This window comes from Amborella trichopoda, chromosome 9 (genome assembly GCF_054954075.1).
Source record: "Amborella trichopoda isolate Santa Cruz 75 chromosome 9, AtrichopodaSantaCruz75HAP2 v2.0, whole genome shotgun sequence".
Classification (NCBI taxonomy): domain Eukaryota; kingdom Viridiplantae; phylum Streptophyta; class Magnoliopsida; order Amborellales; family Amborellaceae; genus Amborella; species Amborella trichopoda.
Genome location: NC_142344.1, coordinates 53,747,714 through 53,765,362, shown reverse-complemented (window position 1 = coordinate 53,765,362; position 17,649 = coordinate 53,747,714). Strand labels below are relative to the sequence as shown.

The window sequence follows — 17,649 nt, the reverse complement described above, 5'->3', positions numbered from 1 at the left end:
AAATGTTCAATGGACATAATTATTAGGAAGAGATAGATTGAGATTTTCATCCTTTTGGTGAAAATCAATCTATGGAGTTAGGGTTTCGAGACAGAGTACGTTTGAGGTTTTTGGGTCCATCATCGTTCAAGTTGCAGTCCGTGGAAGAATTTACAGAGGGAAAATTATTTCAAACAAGAGTTTTCCTTCTTACTTTTATCTCAGAATTGGGAAACTTAGAAGCTCCAATGAACAAGAAGTAAGAGAGAGAGAGAGAGAGTTTGAAGGCATAGCCCAAAAACCAGACTGTTTTTAAAGGAAAGAAAAATAAGTCAAGATACAAGAGCTGAAAAGAGTACCCATTTCAATTGACAACTTAAAATCTTTTCCCCTCCATAGTTGCAGCCTTCCGAGTTCTACTCAGCATACCACAAATGAAACTTCCTTCTTCCACTTCCGAGCTCCTCTCTTCTTCCAAGCTTCCAGCTTTCTCTCTCTAACTTGGACGTCCTCTCTTTCTCTCTCTTCAGTCTCTCTAAACTACTGTGAGAATTACCATGGAGCATTTACAGGTCCCGTAATGGAGAAGACAAGGAAAGGAGGGCGCTCGATCCGATGGCAAACTTGTGAATTTTCCTGCAAATCCCACCCTTGAAACTGAATTTCATCCCCATAAAATATCACTTCCACTCCAAATATTCTCCAATTCTTCCTTCTCAGAAAACGAAGCAAGGGTGAGAGAGAAATTCGGGATCAATGGAGAAAAAGAGGGAGAAAGAGAATTGGAAGTGAGTTAGATTGAGAGGGAGAGAATGGGAGGACAATGAGTTAGAGAAAGAAATGGAAGAACTAGAGAGAGAGAAGCTAGGGTTTCAATAAGGAGGGCGGCCGGTGGCCCAACTATACGCGTCAGGTGGCAACTGAACACTGTTCAGAAGGTTGGGCGGAAGTGAATGGAAGAGCGGAGCGTTCGGATCACTCAACAATTGTTGCGGCCCAGACTGTGACTGCGACTGAGATCCCCCACCCGGAGACCCCATCCCACCACCGCCGCCCCCACCCGCCACCTGCAATGCGCCCTCATCCTCATCCAAAGGCAACCTCTCATATGCCGCGTTCCCAAACGATGCTGCCATAATGATGACTGGCCCCGAAGCCACCAACGCTCCTACCACGCTGCCCCCCACCACCTGCCCCTGCCCTCCCGCCAGGTATATTGTCAGCCCAGTGGCCGCCGGTGGTGCGGGCGGTGGCAGGAACGACCCCGACAGCGAAAGTATCTCGAAGCGGCCGTGCAGCGTCACTATGGCACCAGGTGCTGCTGGTTGCCGCAGCGTGACGTTGGTGACGGTGCCACTCCCGCTCAGTATGCAAACCCCACGCTGCCGGCGGCGGGCAAAGTTGGCCACGCTCTCCCCGACATCGCAGCCGCTGGCCACCTCCATCACGTGCGCTCTCAGAGCATTGGCGCTTTCCCGGGTGATGATGATGGGGGGCTTCGGCTTGTTCTTTGAGCCGGCCGGCCGGCCCCTCGGCCTCCTCGATATCTCGCCTTCTCCCCCTGATTGTTGCAGCTCCTTGTTCGAGTCGTTCTGGTTCTCTTCATGGTTATTCGTTGGGGTGTTCGGGTCTTGATCTCGCTTCTTCCCTCTGTTGAGATCGCTACTCCCACTCTGGTCTTCTTCCGAGTTATGGTGGAGGTGCTGGTGCTGGTGGTGGTGATGGCTATGGAAATCTCTGGTGTGGAAGGGAGGCGGGAGCGAGTGGCCATGAGCTGATGCACTTATTGGATCCATTCTCTCTCTTTCTTCTCCTCTTTTGCATGCTACATGCTCTCTCTAGAACCCTACTCTCTCAATCCTGTCAAGAATTACAGGATTGAAAACAATTTTCTCTCTCTCACTCTAACACCTCTCGAATTAGAAAATATCAGAACTCTCTCTATCTCTTTCACCCTTATTTGGGAATTCGAAGATAGGAAACTCTTACTTCTTTCTCTCTCTAACCCCTAACTGGAATTAGAAGATATCCAGTTTCTCTTTCTATAATAAGAAGCTTTCCTTATTCTGAATCATAGAGAGAGAAACAAACCTATGGCAATTTAGAGAGAGAAAGTATTACAATTTTATAGAGAGAGTACTTACAGTGCCTTGCCTAAAATATCAGTCATAAAGGGCCTGGTTTCCTCCTGAAAGAGAGACAAGATTGCCTAGAGTTCTTGAGAGCCGGTGAAACTCTCGAAATCCTAGAGAGAGAAAGACACGGGGTTAAGAGAGAGAAAAGGAAAGTACAGCGCGAAAGCAACGACACGCTCTCTTCTAACTCAGTAGCGTCGCAGCAGCTTTCTTTGTTTCGAAGCCTCAAAATCTTCTTCACCTAAAGTGATTTGATTGAGTAGTGAGGGGTAGGGAGAGAAAGTAGTCAAGGGGTAGAGAGAGAAAGCGTGAGGCGAATTTTTCCGTTCGGGTTAGGGTTCGGGTTAGGGTTAGGGTTAGGATTAGGGTTAGGGTTAGGGTTAGGTTAGGGTTAGAATTGAGTTAGGGGAGGGCTTGGATGATGGGTTTGCTTCGGACGAGATAGCGTGCGCGTGGGCGGTGGGTGGGCCCCTTTCTCTTTCTTCTGTCTCTCTTTCTCTCTCCTCCAAATCCTTCCCCTCTCCCTCCCCCTCTCTCTATTCTCCATACATTCAACAGTGATTTACTTATGGATCTTAAAATTTTAAGTTAAATACCAAATGAAAAGATGGGTCAACCAGTTATTTTTATTTTTTTCAAAATTATTTTTTGATTAACCTGAATTTTATTTTTTTTCATTTTTGTTAGCTTTTTTGTTGAGTGCCATAGAGCTTGGTGAAAAAACTAAAAAAATATAAAAAAATCAAAATTTGAGTTGATAGAAACAATTTTGAAAAAAATAAAAAAACACTGGTTGATTGACTTCTTTTGTAATTTCTGCATATTTTTGGCCTCTCACATTCTCCGCTTCTTACGCTTAATAACCTTCAAATGCCAGTAGTAAAATTTCTCAAGTTAGAGAGAGAAACTATCTATTGTTTTAGAGAGAGAAACTAGGTAAATTTTAACTCATCTAGATTTCATTCTTTTGCCAAGCCAGAAGGATGGGAGGCTTTTCCTCTGCAGTGAGAGATCAGGATGCTTCTCCAAGGTTTCATGAACCAGTGCGAGAACACCATATCCATTTTTTGTTTTTTTTTTTGATCGTCTTTGCAGTTTATATGATCATGGGGATCTCTGATATATCTTGTTTCTCACTCATCCTACGCCTGCTTCTCACATCCCATTTTCTCTCGCCTACCATATAAAAGAAAAGTCTACAAGTTGATTAATTTTTGGAACTTATCCAGGAGGTTTAGAGAGAGAAATTTAGAGAGTTTAGAACTTACCCAGGAGGTTGAGAGAGGGAAAATGATCCAAGTTTAGAGAGAGAAAGTTTGAGAAAGAAAGAGGAGAGATATACAGGGATCATTGAATATAGAGAGAGAGAGAGAGGTGGGTTTTAACTGGGGGAGCAGAGGTAGGTTGCAGGAGGAGCGTGCATGTGGGTCATGGGGAATTGGAGTTAGGGGCACCACCATTACTGCTGCTTCTCTCCTGCTAACAATAATGTTCAGGCATTACACACCCATTCCCATTCCTTTTAATTTTGCTTGTTCATATCGATGGGCCCAATCAACCGGTCAAAGGGCTTCTCTCTCCTCTCTTTCTCTCTCTCTCTCTGAAAGCACCCGCACGCACATTTATAGAATTTCTGTCTCACACGCACCTGCAGGCTCACTCGTCAATAGCTCAATATATTAAGAGTTAGGATACGGTTTTGGTGAGTCAGCCAACTCAAATTTAGACTATTGGTTGAAAACTTGAAATTATCGAACTTTAAAATTTTCGAAAATATATCATTGAGATATACTTTCTAGGGAGACTGCACAAAAATAATGTGATTCAGCGGACGCACCAAACAATTCTCCTGAAGAGTTTAAGACTTAACCCCCCTCTTCCTCCCTATCATGTGTCCTAGCATATGGTAAGACGCTCTCACTCTTGTCTCTCAACATGATGGATGTAGAGAAGGTTTATATGAGGTTCGCAACTGTAGAATAAAAATTAAACTGATGAGGATGAAAATTAAAGTATAAATATAGAGAAGAAAATTTTCATCCCAAAATATAATACATCTTGCAACACATTATTTAGACCGTCGATTTTCAAGATCTTCATGTACTTAAGGCTCATAACTCATGAGGTTTGGATCCGAAATCTGAATTTCGGATCCTACCTAGTTATTAATATAGTATATAGTATGCTTTTGTTATCTATTATTTCATAAATATAAAATAATAAATAAAATATTTTTGGTTGTGATCTGGTCCAGATCCAAATCTGGAACCCACGTAATACTTTTCTGATCGGGATTCAGATGAGGATCTGATTATTTTGGATATGATTGGATCCGGATGCAGATGAGGATCTGATTATTCTGGATATGATTGGATCTAGATCCATATATACTTTTTGGATCCCGACAGATCCAAACCAGATCTGACACATTCTCAGCGTTACATGTATTTATAGTGCTGCTGGATTTGAACCATTTTTAAAATAATTAAAAATAGGTTTTTAAGCCATCTTAAGAAATTTACATCAAACTTATATTGTATGACAAATTTTTAAAGTGCGTCTTATTTTGATAGTTTAAAATTGCAACCTTATACAAACCACAGCGAGACTTTTTTTTTTTTTTTTTTCTCCTCCCTCTCCTCACCCTTTTAAATTGACTTACTTACCCACTACCATATATCAACTTTTCTTTCATTTTTATTCATCCTCAGCATCAAAGCTTTTTCCCTCAGTTCTTATTAAACAGATTATTACTCATAAGCCTGTTTCTCACTTCAATGAAATGGACCGATTTCTCTTTAAATTGACCCACTTACCCACCATAACAACTTTTCCCTCATTCTTTTTACACCGGCTATTGCTCATCCCGCTGTTTCTCTCTCTACGAAAAGCATTCGAGTAGGATTTTTTTCCGGATCAAGTAGCGAGTCAAAAGATTGCATAATCGCATAGGAACATATTTACCATCTACCCCTTCCAGTAGAATCCTCTATTCGAGAACTCGTGGGATATTAAATTATGGGGTTGTTAGTGATGAATTTGAATGAAAAACTTATGGAACGCATTAGACATGCTTGAAAAATATAACATCTTGAAAGAAATAAATTGAAATTGCCCAATTCTTTTAATAGTCAAATTTAAGTATTGAGAAATTTAAAATAAAATCCCCTTTTGAAGATACTTTGGTGCTTGTAATATGGATACCAAAATATGAGACCCAAAAATTGAGAGACTAAATGCACAATGCAATCCTGCAGGAGCATTATATATGATAAAGTCTGGAAGCAGCTGGACACATTCATTTCTCCTTCCATCACCCATCATAACAAGGCCCAAAGAAGAAAGAGAACATCCCCCAACCGTCCAAAATAAGCTTCCAGCAATTATCACAAATCTACAACTTGGTGGGCTCATTAAAAACCATATCCTTCCAAAAAATTAATCCAATTTTACTATTTCAAACCACCCCACCAATCATTAGAGAACCCAAATGGATATCCATCAAAATTTCACTAGCTTAAAACCAAAAAAATAAAAAAGAGACAGAAAAACAAATTTGGGCTCACATAACTAAGGGTGAGGTTTATATAAGGCATCATTTTATGTGGCAGAAGTAAGGCATGCCTCTAAATTTTATTAAGAGAAATAGCTTAAGTATAAAAAATCTTAGGAACGATCGAAAATCTATTTCTATCTTCAATCATAAAATTTTAAAATCTAAAATTCGTCTGGATCAAGCAAATCTATAAACATTGAAAAATCATAAAACTAGATAATTTAGATAACTTATTACAAAATGTACTATCGTTATTACTTGAAACTCCTTCTTTTCTTTTCTTTCTTTTTCTTTTTTTTTTTTTTTTTTTATTATTATTATTGAGATCAAAATGATCAATTAGAGGGAACATCAAAACGAATTTTAAGGTAGACTTTATTTCAATAGTGCAAGGTTGACGTCTTCTATAAAACTTCCCTCTCTAAAATATAGGTTTCTACATAGAAATCCTTTCTCACTCTATAAAAAAAAAAGGTTTGAGTGAGGCGTAGAAATTTGGCAAATGGGAGGCTGGTTTCCCGGTGCGAAGATCGAGTTGAAGGCGCAGGTCAGGTCCCTTGAGGGGCCGGCCGTGGACTTATTCTTGTGCGAGGAAAGGAAGGCGTGGGCCACGAGGGACTAAATTCAGGAAACCCATGAGAGAGAGATGCTCTTTGTCGGACCACGTTGATTTCTTCCCATTTTTATAATGTCCCTTGGTGTGGCCTAGCTCCCCTGGCTTGCACATGTTACAAGGTTTCTCTCTCACTAAAAACTCTCTCTCTCTCTAAAAAATCTCTCCCTTTGCGCAAGCTAACATCTCTCTCCACTTACATAGTGTGTTACAATGCTCTCTCTCTCATCATGTTCGTGGTTGGATTTTCTCTCTCATGTAGTGTCTCTCTCTGGGTTTTCTCTCTCATGTACTCTCTCTCTCATAGTCTGTCTCTCTCTGGGTTTCTCTCTCATGTACTCTTTCTCTCTCATATTATGTCGAGGATACTTTTTCTCTCTCATACACATGCAGACATATCGATGTGGTGCTTCACTCTCTCTCTCTCTAGCTTTAATACTCTTCGATTCCCCCATAGATATAGAGATAATGTATCTAGTGCAGTTTTTTTTTATCCATTCCCACCTCTGGTGCAGTTTTTATATCTCCTTAACGCCCACATAACTGTATGCTCCCTCTCTCTCTTACAATTCTGATTCATTTTCTTCCTCACGCCCCAAAACATTACTCAGTCTGTCTCTCCACTCTCAAAACAACATAGACCTTAAGTATGTGTTCATATCATCATGATCAAAGTTTTTTCTCAATTAATTAGGATTAGCTATACGAAATCTTAATCAGTCATTATGCTCTATTAATCATACTCTTAGTAAGGCCATAAATCTTTATATTTTTTTCTTGTCATCTTCAAATATCTTCATTTGGACTTACCTTTTGTATCATTCCACTCGAACTAACTTACACGTGCTAACCAGTGTTGTACTAGATTTGCACCACACATGACCGGCCCATCTAAACCTACTTTCTCTCATTTTATCGCTGGTGCCACACCTAATTTTCTTAAAATCATCTCTCTCTTACTGTACATAAAACATAATTTTGCACCTTCTCTCTCATGCTTATAAAACATGATCAGGTCTTCTTACTCTCTAACTACTCTTATGCTAACATAGACCTTTTGTATATTGTCATTTCGTCTCACGCTATATAATTTGGTCATCTTTCTTTCTCATGCTATATAAAACATAATTTGGTCCCCTGCTTCTCTCTCTTATGTAACTCTTTCTCTCTCTAAAAATATGTATAAATGGAGATGGGAACGTGAGGGCGTGGTCAAAGGGGATCCCATTCCCACCTCCACCTCCACCTCCACCTCCACCGGCAAAGGAAACCAAGAATTGACGCCCTTTCCAACCTTTTCTTGCTTCACTGTACAACGACATCTACCATGCCTCCTCTTTTCCTTCACACACCACCATCAACCTTTTCCTCTCACTTTCACTCATACCCTTTTTTTCGTTATGGTTTTGTAGCCTTTGTGTGCACAAATATCTTCAATTAGATTCATTCAATAGGGAGATTTTTAGGCATGGCCTTCCAATCCTTCTTACATGACAAAACTGACCTAATTGTTATTTGTTTTTGGAGCCACTGCATTAAAGAAGAAAATAGCGTTATTTTTTACAAAAATACCTTTATATATAAATACTATTCTCTCTCTATAAATTTTGAGACAGTTTTTTTTGTTCAAAAATTTGAAATTTGAGATAGCTTCTCTCTAAATATTTTGAGATAATTTCTCTCTAAAATTTTGAAAATTTTGAAATAGTTCTCTCTCAAAAAGCTTGAAATTTGATACAACTTCTCACTCTAAAATTTTTGAGATAATTTATCTCTCAAAAATTTTAAAATTTTTAGAGGGATTTGTGGGTTTATAAAATGGGCGTTCTTCTAGTACAAAACAAAATTATTTTCTTTCTTGAGGTGTGGCTGTAAAAATAAATAATGATCGGTTTAATTGTGTAGTTTAAAAAGTATTAAGGAAACCATACCTGGAAAGTATGAGCCAAGGGAATTGATGTAATTTTTCCCTATTGAATATCTACTCAAGTAATTGGAGTTTAGGACTTTTATTGGCGTAATTTTTGTACATTTATATATTTGTTGTGAATAACTTAGAGTTAGATAAAGCATAAGGCTTTTATATTCCCTTTGTAGCGGACATTTTTCAAGATACACCTTTTTACAGCTTTTAGAGCCGGTATAGTTAAGAAAAAGTAGAGAATAAGATAATTTACCTTTGATAAAAGGATGTCACAACCATTGTTGGCCATTCAATTTGTAATTTGAATGTTGGGGATGCACCATTGACCAAGCTTAAGTTGAAGTGAAAATTTCTTGATCTTTGCAACATATTTTAAGCTTTACATTTTGAAATTTAATGGTTTAAAGTGATTCTAACCTCTTTGTACCAAAAAAAATTAATTTTATAGTGTACAATTTTGTTAAGTCAAATTATTGATCGTCTTCACTCGAGACATAGTCACGTATATTGGACATAGTCACACATGCGACAAATCATATAAACAGTGGAGCTCTTGTATTTTATTTTTTGTTTGACTATTCAAGTTGTTTTTTCTCTCAACATTGCTCGTCACCTGTGATTAAATATAAACTTTGCTTGTCACCTGGAATTAGCCTTTTCTACAACATTCCTCAACTTCTTAGAAAGTTCCCTTTGAATTTGCAATTATTTGATCCAAATTTTTAGAATTAATTAGCTTGGGCCATTGGTATTAACATGAACTCCTATTAAGGGATATAAACTTGAGTAGAAGCCAAGCAATAAGGCAGGCCACCAGAAAACAGAGGACCACTCTTTCAACCCTAGAAGACCATAACACTGGTTTTTGGCCCAAGGAGAGAGAAAGTGGGATCCCTTTCATTTGTTTATTTTTTATAATGCCAACATGGCTTCCAATCCTAAGATCGAGGTGGCCTGTTCTCTTTCTACTTTCTCTCTCTACTGTCCAGTGCACGCTTTCACTTTTGCTCCCGCATGTTTAGGCCTTCTAGTTTATTGAGATTGAATGCAATAGTAAAATATGGTGTGGCAGCCTTGTGGCAGAAGATGGTTAGAGAGAGAGTTAAACTGGAGTGGAAGAGGGGTTGCAAGGGGTCCGGTCTGGCTGGACCCGAATCCGGATCCAACAAAAAATTATGGGACCTGGAGACGAGCCTGAAGTTATTTGATCAGGACCTGGACCCTACTGGACTTAGATCTAATTGGACCCGACCCAAAAATAAATAAATAAAATATTTAAATATGCACACAATTTTTATAAGTCCATGTCAAAATGAGTCACCTCTTAATAATCTATTTTTAAAATGGATTTTTAGACTTAATTTTTAAGATCGTGTAATCTCTAACATGGAGATCATGAATTTGAAAAAAAAAAATTGAAAATTCAAAACAATTATTTTATTAAGAAAAACATTTGGGCTGTTAGTTTCATTGTTTTTAAATGGGCCGCCTACTTACCTCCATCTTTAAGATGGATGCTTTATACCTCGGGAAACGCAAATGTAGAATAGATACATATATTATTAAAGTATAATAACTAAAATGTATAATTTTATTTATATCATCTAAGTAGTAATACTATTTGGGTGGATCTAGGTCCACATGAAGTCAAACCAAAACCCACATAGTGTTCAAGTCCAATATTTGGGCCCATGCCCAGACCTAAGTAGGGTTCGAACGTCACGTCCCGGATCCATTGCCACCCCAGTGGGCGGCAGAGACCAAAGAGAAAATGGTTCGAGAGAGAGTTAAACTAGAGTGGAAAGTAGAGATACAGAGAGAATGGTGAGAGAGTTAAACTCAAGTAGAAGGTAGATACTAGAGAGAGAATCTTATAGTTAGAGAGATTTTAAATGGAGTGCAATGTAGAGAAAGAGTCATATTGGTCAGAAGGTAGATATTAGAGGGACAATAATATGGTTAGAGACATTTAAAATGGAGTGCAATGTAGAGAGAGAGAGTCAGGACTGCTGGAACCTTTAATTTCCGACCGTCTTTCCAAGGTGTAGAGTTGAAGAGTATCGATTCTAATGGTTTTTGCCTTCTACATGGGAGCGCATAATTCTCTTGCAGGAGCAAACTATACATTTTCTCTCACAGTTAAATGATTTGTTTACAATTATCTTCCTGTTCTAAAATTTTTGGACCCACTCTAGGTAAGTTTTTTTTTTCTTGAGATAGTTGAGTGGAAAAGAGATCATCTCCTCTCAATTGGTAAGAATGAAACTCAAAGCACCATATTGTAGTGCCCCACAACTTTGACCACCTAGCCTTGAGCCTATATCTAAACGCACTTTAGAATCACTATAGATATTTTTAGAAAAAGAAAGCATAGACTCTCCCAATTAACTTATATAAAATTTTCCTTTGGAGAATGTATCCCCACCATATTTTAACATGGCAATTATAGACTGCCATAATTTTATATGGAGTCTGGTTGGTTGTTTGTTTTTTTTTTTTTTGTTTTTGGTCAAATTTGCTCATCGGTTTGCTATTTCTAATATTGCAAAGGTTTTTTCTTTGTTTCTTTTTTTCTTTTTTAAAGCGTTGGGTTCCTTTGTTCGGGCAGAGGGCATATTTGGGATAGTCTGATATTAGCAACATAGAGTGCTCCAATGAATATATATTATCGGATCGATAACCTTAGTTATTGTAATCAGAGATTAGAAATATCGAAAAAGCTGTTTTGATGTGCTAATAGAAACATCGGACAGGTATTTTGCAAGCTTTTTTTTTTCGGCCAATGTTGAAAGTGACATTACTTTCTAAAAATTAGGTGAACTTTTATCCGATCCTTTTAGATTGCTTATGATCTCCTTATATGTGATTAATGGGTCGGTTGAGAAGGTTACATCCCCGAAATCTAGGGCAATTAAACTACTCCAAGGTAGAAATTTCACCCTCTGGAGTATACACCCAAGGGAGCATGTAATCATTCGACATATGCCCTTTTACTTTGTCTCCATGAAGTATTGGGACACATTTCCTACGGCTTCACTATATTGAAGCTAATTTTGTAGTACAAAAGACTTAAACAATGGATGAGTTGGAGGGCATAAAAAACACCCTTGCTTTCATATATTACTAGAAGGGATGGTGACCCTAAATAGCGGGCATAAGACTTAGGTGAAGAAAAAGTAGGCTAGGGACTTGAGACTGAGACTAAGAGCTCCAAACCACTTGTCTATGAAATACAAGGCACAAAAGCGCAGACACTCAAACCTCATGTGATCCTTTTCCATAAGTACCATTTGATTTTTAAGCTACTGAAACAGTTGAAGAACTATGTTTTTAATAACCAAACTATGCCTCAAAATTTTGGCACGTCGGCCTTGGACCCGGTCGAGTCAACATACAGTTTGTGAAACCAAAGGCATGGATCAGCTAAGTCTCTCAAAGACCAAGACCTGATTAGGCTCGAGACCGTAGTGAGTCTTAACTCGAGTCTTGGTTTTTTTAACGAAGGACAAGAGATGTATCATCTCTTGATCTCTTATCCAAGACATTGATCCATGGATCTTAACAAGTCATTGCCTTGAAGTTCACAGTAGGAGCAACATCTCAAAGTTCTAAACCGATCCCAAAAGAAAAGAAAGGAACTTTCAAAGCAAGTGGTAAGGGAAATGATACTTTATTATGTATCCTAAGCACATCTTTGTTAATAAAGAAATCATCATCTTGTTGTTTAGTACAATAAACTAAACTGGGAAGATAACCCATTTTTAATTAAAAAACTTCAACCATGTGACCAGCATTGCCTCCAGCCAAAAGATGCCCTAAGATTCTACCTTCAAAAGTCTATTGCATATGCACACAGTGCAAGATAGTTGTTGCACACCTATTCATCTTCCTGACAAAGCCAATTACAGGAACTTATTAAAAGCTAATCAAAAGATATTAATTAAGCTTCAAAGCTGAGCTGGAGGCTAAACAACCGACCAAATTGAGCGTGCCATGTGATCGAAAGCGACTGGTTTAGAATTATGCTAGTCTTTCCGCACCTGCCGAGGCCATTAGAGTCGAGTTGCGGGCAAACGATTGGATATCATCTTGTCAAATGCTTCCCTTCACACTGATCACCATTGCATACTTTCAAACTACTTTAAATTAATCGTCAAAGTATAGGCAAGAATTTTGTATTAATTTTCTAGGCAACCACTTCTTACAATATATCCCTTTTTCTTTTATTATATAACCTCAACTTGATTTTGGAAATTTGAGAGTCAAAAGGTATTTATATCATCCCCATGACTGATGAACCATTCATTAAATTATCTAATTCTCCTGCATAATTAGCATTAGCAATATATCCAGAAATAAAATTACATAGTAATTCTATGGTTGTGCTTCATTATGCTTCTCATCTTTATAATGAGAATCGTATAAAGAATTAGTTTGGTTCGAGTTAGCTAGGTATGGAACCTGATTTTAATGGTCATAAACATATTATCAAATGTATAGAACCTCTTTTTGGCTTGAATAAGGGGTTCTTTTTAAAAATTAGAATTTAATCAAAATGGAAAAGTTGGTTCAGAAGGTGACTTTTGATATCCTTCACACAATTCAGAATCCAGGTACATGGCATCTTGATCACAATGATAAAAAGATATTAATCAAAATAAGTCTTCAAACAAAAGCTATTAAAATCAAGATAGAAAGCTCATCTAAAGATGGTTATTGTTGAATATTTATGCTTAAAACTAGTTTGATTCCTACAACTGGAACAAAATATTATTCATTCGAAACTTAAAAAGTTGTGCTTCCATTAGTCAAGGTGGACTTCATTACCAACGTAAGTTATTTCAATAATAAGTCAAAAACAAAAAGAGTTATTTCAGTATATTAAATTTTAAACATCATCTAACTAACAAGTGATAAAAATGTCTTGTCTCAAGATTTTAATAATAATAATATTCATTGAGATAAACAAATAAAGAGGAAAAACACTAGAGAGAATTTAAAATGAGACATTGGTTACATGATAATAGATAAATGAGAGAAGATCCAACATGTTCAAGAAATTCAAAAAACTAACCGTTGTGGATATCATGCTTAGAAAAATATGCAAGTTTAATTTTTTATAAAAAACCACATGAAACTTACACCTATGGTGTCTGTTGCAAGTACTTGATAGAGAGTCCACATATAAGTCTGTGCAAAAGAAGATAGCTTTGGAATTTGTAAAGATATGCATAAAATGAGGAAATGTTCCTTAGCCCAAGTAGGGCACATGTCGTAAATAAATGTGATTTGTATAAAAGCCAAGGCTCTAACAGTCAAAGTAAAGCGCACCTTCAAATAGTATCGAGAAATGTGGTTTTAATGCTGAAAATCTTTGTAATAGCCTTAAAATATATTTTCATATCTAATTATAAAATTTCAAGCTTAAAAAATAGTGTAGATCAAGCAGATCTATGAAAAATTGCAAATTTTAAAAATCGACATTCCAAAAATACATTACAAGATGTACTATTTTCAAAACTTGAAATTTATTTTTTTCTCATGTCCATACATCTTGAAGTCGAGATGATCAATTTGAAGATATTTGGGTATCAAAATAACCTCTTCTAGTGAAATTTTTGAGGTGTACCCTAATTTGATTGTTTAGAGCCTCGCACTTATATAAACTTTTTCCTAAAATAAATTAGCTCATCAAAATTCGGTGGTAAATAGCTCCTCTGAATTTTATGGGAGGATGTTCTTTTCTAGAAATCCTTATGATGGTCAGAAAACCCATTTTCACCACTAAATAGAAAACTTAAAACTTCAAAAATATTGTAGATCTAGCGGATTGATAAATTTTTAAAAGTATTGAAAATTGTATAGTCTAAATGATGTGTTACGAGATGTATTATTTTTAAGATTTAAAAATATTTGATTTTACATACATAAATCTCTAGGTTGAGATGATCGCTCAACATTAAAACAACCATTTTCAGTGGATTGATTTTTTAGATGCACATACTTTTGTAGTATATGGTCACACCTTATGTAAACATTTCCCCACACACACACTCTCATACACAATGCTCCCATATGAGCATACTGTACTTCTACTCCTTTAGGCAGGAGACTTATTTGGAAAATTTATTTGACCTTAGTAACCACCAAAAAATCACTAGATGATTATTTTTAAAATAAAAAATTTAGATTTTGAGTTTTTTAATACTTAGAACATACCAAAAATTGAATAATCTCTATTCAATCTTGTGAAATTATTTTTTAAGGAAAAAGTTTATATATAAAATTAAAACTCACCTAAATTTTTTTTGCTAGATATAATACATCTTATAATGCATATTTAGACTATCAATTTTCAAGTTTTTCATAGATCTGCTTGATCTACACCATTTTTCAAGCTTTAAAATTTATAATTAGATATGAAAATATATTTTAATGCTATCACAAAGATTTCTAATATTGAAACTACATTTATCAACACTATTTAAAGGTACACTTTACTTTGATTGTTTAGAGCCTCGACTCCATACAAACGTGCACATTAGAATTTTTTCGCCAAAGTTATCCTATGGGTTGAAAGTGGTACGTCCCCAAATTTAAGGCACACAAAATCCTCCTAAACTGGGTTTTATATGAGGGACTAAATGTATAAAGGTATCACAAATCAAGTGGAGGGGTGCATGGTTCATGCACCTCTATATCAAATTATACGATGACGAGGCCTAGCAATGGGCCAGACCGCCCAGGGCCTGGGCTGCAACATACGGCTTGAGGGTCAGGCCAAGGCTATGATGTAGCCGGCTAGGCTTGGTCTTTTTTGTTTTTTTCACTTTTTTCTTTTTTTTTTTGACTTGTATTTCGTCCAGCCCAGCTCAGCTTTAAAAGTTCCAGGGTCTAGTCGAGGCCAGTGCCTTCAAACCAGCTCTGTTGGGATTAGGCCCGGGCTAGGGCAATACCAACTAGGCCGAGGCCGGGTCCGCTGCCAGCCCTATTGCTGAAATCCACCCACTCTACGCACTCTATAAGTATTCGTAACGCACACTGTTCATGAAGTCAAAGTCGTACATTATTTAGGCCTTGGTTGGATAACTATGGAATATTCGATACATATAAGCACACGAGGAGCGATTTCCTCTCAAAATGAGGAAAAGTAGGTCATAATAACAAAGAGTTAACCTCCTTTTCACAAGATGCATTGCACTATAATTTTTCTTTGGAGGACTATTATTTACGGGACCTGGTTTTGGTGGATGGTGTAGATCTCCATGCCATCATGGTAATAGGTGCGAAATTGGACGTACCACACAATTTTCCTTACTTAATAGAAATAGTTTGGTAAATGTGTTCAGGTTTAGATGTGATCTCTATTCAAAATCTTTCTTAGAGTTGGATTAATCTCAAACACAAAGATCATGAACCTCTAAAGGCAAAACGAACAAAATTTAAAAATGGGTAATCTTAGAAGATTTTAAATGAAAGATCCAAAATTTATCCAAAAAAAAGTTTTGTTTGGTTTGAAAAGGATTAAGAGTTATCTTTTCACCGTGGTAGTCATGATCAATATTATTGATCTGTTAAATTTTAAATTCAGAATTCATCTCTAAAGTGGATTTTGAAAGGAGATTGAACATGAATAGTATGAGTTGGCTGGCACACCATGTCCTCTCTAAACCCATCGATTCAACAAATAGGGTGAGCCCCTGCCACTTATCAACAACAAAAGTTTATATAATAAGGTTGCAACTTTATGCTATAAAAATTAAGGTTTACCTCACAAAATCAAGTAGAAAGGAGTGTTTTTGAAGTTAGAAAACCTTCCAGTTGATCATCTTGACCTCAAGATGCATAGATATTAAGAAAAACAAAAAAATGTCCTAAAAATAGTTCATCTTGTGAAAAGTTATCTAACCATCTATTTTCAAGTGTTTATAGATCGGCTCGATTGGTATTGCTTTACAATTTGAAATTTCATAATTAGAGTTGAACATAAATTTTCAAGCCATCATAAGATTTCCGGCACCAGAACTACATTCTCTATTTAGAGGTGCGCCTTAGTTGCATAACATAACGTATGCATTTATACAAACCTTACCCTTCAACGAAACACTGCCAAGACATCCATAACTTTTTCACCAAAGAGAAAGGTGTTCCACAAATATTTTTCAGCACCACTCTACTTTTTAACATCCAAATAGGGCCTAGATAAATAATATGTGAACCTCTATTTAGCTTCCAACATGCCTTACATGTACATAGATAGAACATAAAAATATTGGAATCGAAGTTCTAGTAGGGGGGGATCTCATCCTGCTTATGTAAAAATATTGTATAATAAAGGCACAGGCATAGTTCTTGCAAGGAATGTAGAGTCAATCATACCAAAACCAAAAAAAATATGATCAGAAAGTGATTATCTTTTGCACTTATGAAATGTATTGATCACTATTGTACTTTAGTCAATCAAATACTTTATTTAATCAATCACATGGATGCAAGTAATTGGACATTGATAAGTTATTGAAGAGAACAAACCTTCAAATATATTATTTATAGTTCCAACAAGATATTGCTATGGAACTATTTCAAACGTACAAAAATTAATTATGAATCTATGCCTAAGTTGTTTGAAGTTGTACCAAGAGAAGTAGACCTTTTGGTTTTCGGAAAATGGTTTGATAGGGCTGCGACCCTATTAAAATAACTAAATCCTCACTTCATAACTCATCGAAAATTGCAAGTCAAGCATTGGAAAATATTTACATCGATCATTGACTTGAATATTATGGTTGTGAAAAAAATTAGGATTTCAAGTCATAAAGTAAGTGTATATTCTAACAAATTATTTAGACCATATATTTTGCTTTAAAAACAAGTGTTCACAGATCCGCAAGATCTGTACCATTTTTTGAGTTTCAAATTTTATCATCATTGTTGGAAATTAATTTTAGAGCCATCATAGCAATTTCCATCGTACTTTTTGAACAACAATTTGAGGTGAAGCATTATTTTGTTTTCATAAAGCCTATGCCATATAGAAACCTCATCATTTTTTTCTTGAAATAGGAATTTCGAGTTTGGGAGAGAGAGAAAGAGAAAGAGATGCAAAACTTGTCCAACAAATAAGTCAAATGAGGCTTGTCCTGCAAAATGTGAGCGATACGAGTTTTTTTTTTTTTGTTTTTTGTGTTTTTTTTTTTTTACAAATCCAAACCACTGAAAATTTTAGGTGTGTGTTCTACTCATAAAGGCACACCTAATAAAAAATATAAAAAAAATTATTCACAAAAAAAAATGATCAAAATACCCGCTAAATCATTTTGGGGGTATTTTGATTAATTTATTTATGTAAAATATGTTTTTGATATTTTTAGAAGATTCACTTATTTTTTATGAAAACACGTCTAAAATTTCAAGTGATTTGGATTTGTAGAAGAAAAACTAA

The 17,649-nt window shown here is 36.3% G+C and overlaps 1 protein-coding gene across 1 annotated transcript; it reads right to left on the bottom strand.

Moving 5' to 3' along the window:
• Positions 1-202: 202 nt before the first annotated feature.
• LOC18441519 (AT-hook motif nuclear-localized protein 18) lies at positions 203-2,644 on the bottom strand. The gene has a single exon (XM_006851745.3). It carries the CDS (start codon positions 1,773-1,775, stop codon positions 852-854), a length of 924 nt encoding a protein of 307 aa, XP_006851807.1. The 5' UTR covers positions 1,776-2,644; the 3' UTR covers positions 203-851.
• Between the last annotated feature and the right edge of the window lie 15,005 nt (positions 2,645-17,649).